The sequence below is a fragment of the Bidens hawaiensis genome, unplaced genomic scaffold (genome assembly GCF_021521415.1).
Source record: "Bidens hawaiensis isolate Kalapana, Puna unplaced genomic scaffold, B.hawaiensis_p1.1 tig00017140_1, whole genome shotgun sequence".
Lineage (NCBI taxonomy): Eukaryota > Viridiplantae > Streptophyta > Magnoliopsida > Asterales > Asteraceae > Bidens > Bidens hawaiensis.
In genome coordinates, this window is record NW_027492587.1 from 75,827 (window position 1) to 79,701 (window position 3,875).

At 35.0% G+C, this 3,875-nt stretch overlaps 1 protein-coding gene across 1 annotated transcript; it reads left to right on the forward strand.

Moving 5' to 3' along the window:
• Positions 1 to 665: 665 nt before the first annotated feature.
• LOC143553064 (chitin-inducible gibberellin-responsive protein 1-like) lies at positions 666 to 2,262 on the forward strand. The gene has a single exon (XM_077043126.1). The coding sequence runs from the start codon at positions 714 to 716 to the stop codon at positions 2,250 to 2,252; it is 1,539 nt and encodes a 512-aa protein (XP_076899241.1). The 5' UTR covers positions 666 to 713; the 3' UTR covers positions 2,253 to 2,262.
• The last annotated feature ends 1,613 nt before the right edge of the window (positions 2,263 to 3,875 follow it).

The following is a 3,875-nucleotide window of genomic DNA, read 5'->3' on the forward strand; positions in this document are numbered from 1 at the left end:
ACTCGCATCAACTTTCCTTCTATATAGTTTTTTTATTAGGATTATTGTTATTACTTATTAATTTTTTTGGTTGAGGATTTGTATATTATCTGTTTGTTGAAATGCATAAAAGAAGAAGCTTTTGTTTGATTGTATTTCGATATCGAATTCTTGAAATATGGAAGGTAAAGATCATGATCATATGATATGCATATAACGTGTTTGTTGAAATGCTCAAGAGAAGAAAATTGTGTTTTTTTCTCCGGGAAGCACGTTTGTAATTTACTTTAATTAATAATAGGTCGAGTCAAAGAGTTTATATTTATTGACTATTTGGTTGGTGGGTTGAATTTATTATAAAAAGATTTGATCATGTCCAAACCAAACAACCTTAATTTATATATATATATCAGACAAAGATTTCCTCATATATTTGTTAATGACTTAACTCAGATTAATAGCAGACTAATCTTTCTTTTGAACAGCAAAAAATAATTGTTTGTTGCAAGGTTTGAACATGTGACTTTGCATTAGTAGATCAATTAGTTTAGTTATTTATCAATCTTTCATGAGATTTTGGGTGTTTGATTATCTTTTTTTTTACATGAATTAGGAACTTATGTTTGTATTTATATATTTATTGATTGCAGGCTTCCTATTTCTTTTACCAAATAATCAAAACCAACCTTAATTGGTTCAACATGATGCACAACATTTGATGATTAATTGATAGCATGGACTCAGAACAGTTTCATGGTTACAGATTGACCAGTCAACGTTCATCTTACTCCCCTTCAAACCCAAAAGTTCTGGCGGAGCCCACGACACCAACCGAATCACCAAACTTTGAACCACAAGCCTCCCCCAACTGCCCTCTTTCCATATTTAGCTCAGGTGCTAGTCCTTCTTCCTTTGAAGATTGTACCTCGTTTAACCAATCGAGCGGTACTCGTTACATGAAAACCGCTCTTCACGATATAGAAACGACTCTTATGGCTCAGGACGAGGGACCGTCTGTGCCAATGAACTCACCCATGGCTCAAAGTCAAACCAGGTGGGCCCATGAACCCACTAGTTCAAACATGGCCCACCACCCTCAGACTGTATATAGCCCAACATACAGTCTGTCTGGTAGCAGTAACAATAACAATAATAATCTAAAGCAGTTGCTTATTAGATGTGCAAGTGCTCTAGCCTCAAACAAGATCAACGAGTTTGAAACCTTAGTCGAGCACGCACGGGCTATGGTTAATATTAGTGGTGACCCGATCCAAAGGCTAGGCGCGTATATGGTGGAAGGGTTGGTGGCTAGACGGGAGTCATCGGGTAATAATATTTACCGGGCGTTAAGATGCCGTGAGCCACAAGGGAAAGACTTACTTTCTTACATGCATATCTTATACGAAATTTGCCCGTATTTGAAGTTCGGTTACTTAGCCGCAAACGGTGCAATAGCCGAAGCTTGTAGAACTGAAAACCAAATCCACATCATAGACTTCCAAATAGCTCAAGGGACACAATGGATGACTTTGTTACAAGCACTCGCTGCTCGGCCCGGGGGCCCACCACACGTTCGTATAACCGGAATCGATGATCCGGTTTCAAAATACACGCGTGGAGATGGGTTGGAGTTAGTTGGAAAGCGGTTGGAATCGGTTTCACAAAAGTTTAAGATTCCGATTGAGTTTCACCCGCTTTCGGTTTACGCCCCGTTTGTGACGACCGAAATGCTCGATGTGAGGCCTGGTGAAGCGTTAGCGGTTAACTTCCCACTACAACTTCACCACATGCCAGACGAAAGCGTTGACGTGAACAACCCCCGTGACGAACGCTTACGAATGGTGAAGTCGCTTTCACCGAAAGTGGTTACGTTAATCGAGCAAGAATCGAACACGAACACAGCCGCGTTCGTTCCAAGGTTCTTGGAAGCTTTGGATTATTACTCGGCAATGTTTGAGTCAATTGATGCGATCTTAGCACGCGATAACAAAGAACGAATAAACGTGGAACAACATTGTTTGGCTCGGGATATGGTCAATGTTATAGCGTGTGAGGGTACAGAACGAGTCGAAAGACACGAGCTTTTTAGGAAATGGAGGTCTCGGTTTAGCATGGCGGGGTTTAAACAGTATCCGTTGAGCGGGTATGTGAATTCGGTTATTCGGGATTTGCTAAGGTGTTACTCGGAGCATTATAGTTTGGTGGAGAAAGATGGAGCTTTGTTGTTAGGATGGAAAGAGAGGAGTCTTGTATCAGCATCTGCTTGGCATTGAGAAAGACAAGGTGAAAAGTTTTAAGTTGGTGTTGGTTTTAGCATAATGTATCCTGGAACCCCAAAATACTTGTATGGATATAGACTTGAGTTATAAATGCTTTTAGTGTAACTGTGTAAGCCGAAAGGCCAAAATAGTTTAAAGTAACAAGTTAAATGGGTGCAGGTACATACGTTATATTTGTTTGGAAAGGGATATTTTGAGAATTTGATAAGTTGTAAGAACTTTAAGAACTTAATTTTAGACCACACATTTAATTAAATTTAATTAAATGATATGAAATATGTGGTTGAGATTAAATGTAATTAAAAAATAAATCAGGAGAGAATAAATATTTTTGATGATTACACAAGTTTAAATGTTAATTACACATGTGTAAAAAATCGATTCGGTGTGTAAAAAAATACTGTAATTTTTTGTATATTACTTACACTTACGTATTACACATGTGTAAAAAAAATTCAAAATTTTTTTTGTTAAGTTGAGTTTTTTCGAGTTCTTAAAACTCAAAGTGGTTCTCAAAAGAAATCAATCCATATTTGTTTTTACTTAGGCTTCATATATACCCCCGTACATCTTCTGAATATCATATATACTCGATCAAACTTTAAAATATCATATACCCATTTTTAATTACTTTTTGCTTAATACCAATGTTACCCCTGTTAAATAATAATAATAATAATAATAATAATAATAATAATAATGGGGAAGGTTCATGTGCATTTTAATGTTAACATGAGAATATAGGAAACAATACCAATTCTTAAGAAAATGGGAACGTAAGAACAATACTAACTACAATACCAATATACATAAACAATGATTTGTAATAACAAATAAAAAAACCTAAAAATTACAACAAAAGAATCAAAATCAAGAACGAAATAATAACAGCAAATACCAACAAATGCTGATAACAACAAAAGAAAAAATATAATAATAACAACAAGATATAAATAAGCAAATACTTATAACGTCTCATAATTGATAATTAGCAAATACGAACAAAAAATAACAGCAAACATCTATAAAAATAAACCTAATAATAACAATAAATTGGTTCTTACTGTTTTCATGTTAAGAATAAAATGTATTTGATCATGTCCTTATTTATCTCCCCGGTTTTCACCATTTTTCTCCATCTTTGTATGGTGAAATTTAAGTTGAAAAACAAGAGTAAAGTGATTAAAATTTAAAGGTATATCTTAAAATTTTAGAAAAAAGGGTAAATTTGTCATTTCCAAAATTATTTAATGAATGGGTAGATGTGATATTTTATCTACCTTTTAAGAGTAGGTATGATATTTTCAGTTTTGCATTTATATATATGATATTTTTCAAGTTTGTAGGGGTATATATGAAATTGCCCCTTGTTTTATCATTTTATGGCGTATAGCAATAACAATGATGAATGCGTGATGCCTACGACAGACGGGGCAGTGACCGATAGGTGGTGATAGTGAAAGCGTGCACTTCCTCCATTCTAATCTGGTTATTGGTTATACATGATTTGAAATGTTTGTTTCAATTCAACATGATCTGCCAGTAGCTGAATAAACGGAGTTAGGTGATACAAGAGCATTGTTGATTATCAAGGTGGTTTTAGAAATTTCGAATGCC

Bases quoted from the DNA above. Each gene is read 5' to 3' on its own strand.
- LOC143553064 (XM_077043126.1), top strand. From the start codon at position 714: ATGGACTCAGAACAGTTTCATGGTTACAGATTGACCAGTCAACGTTCA.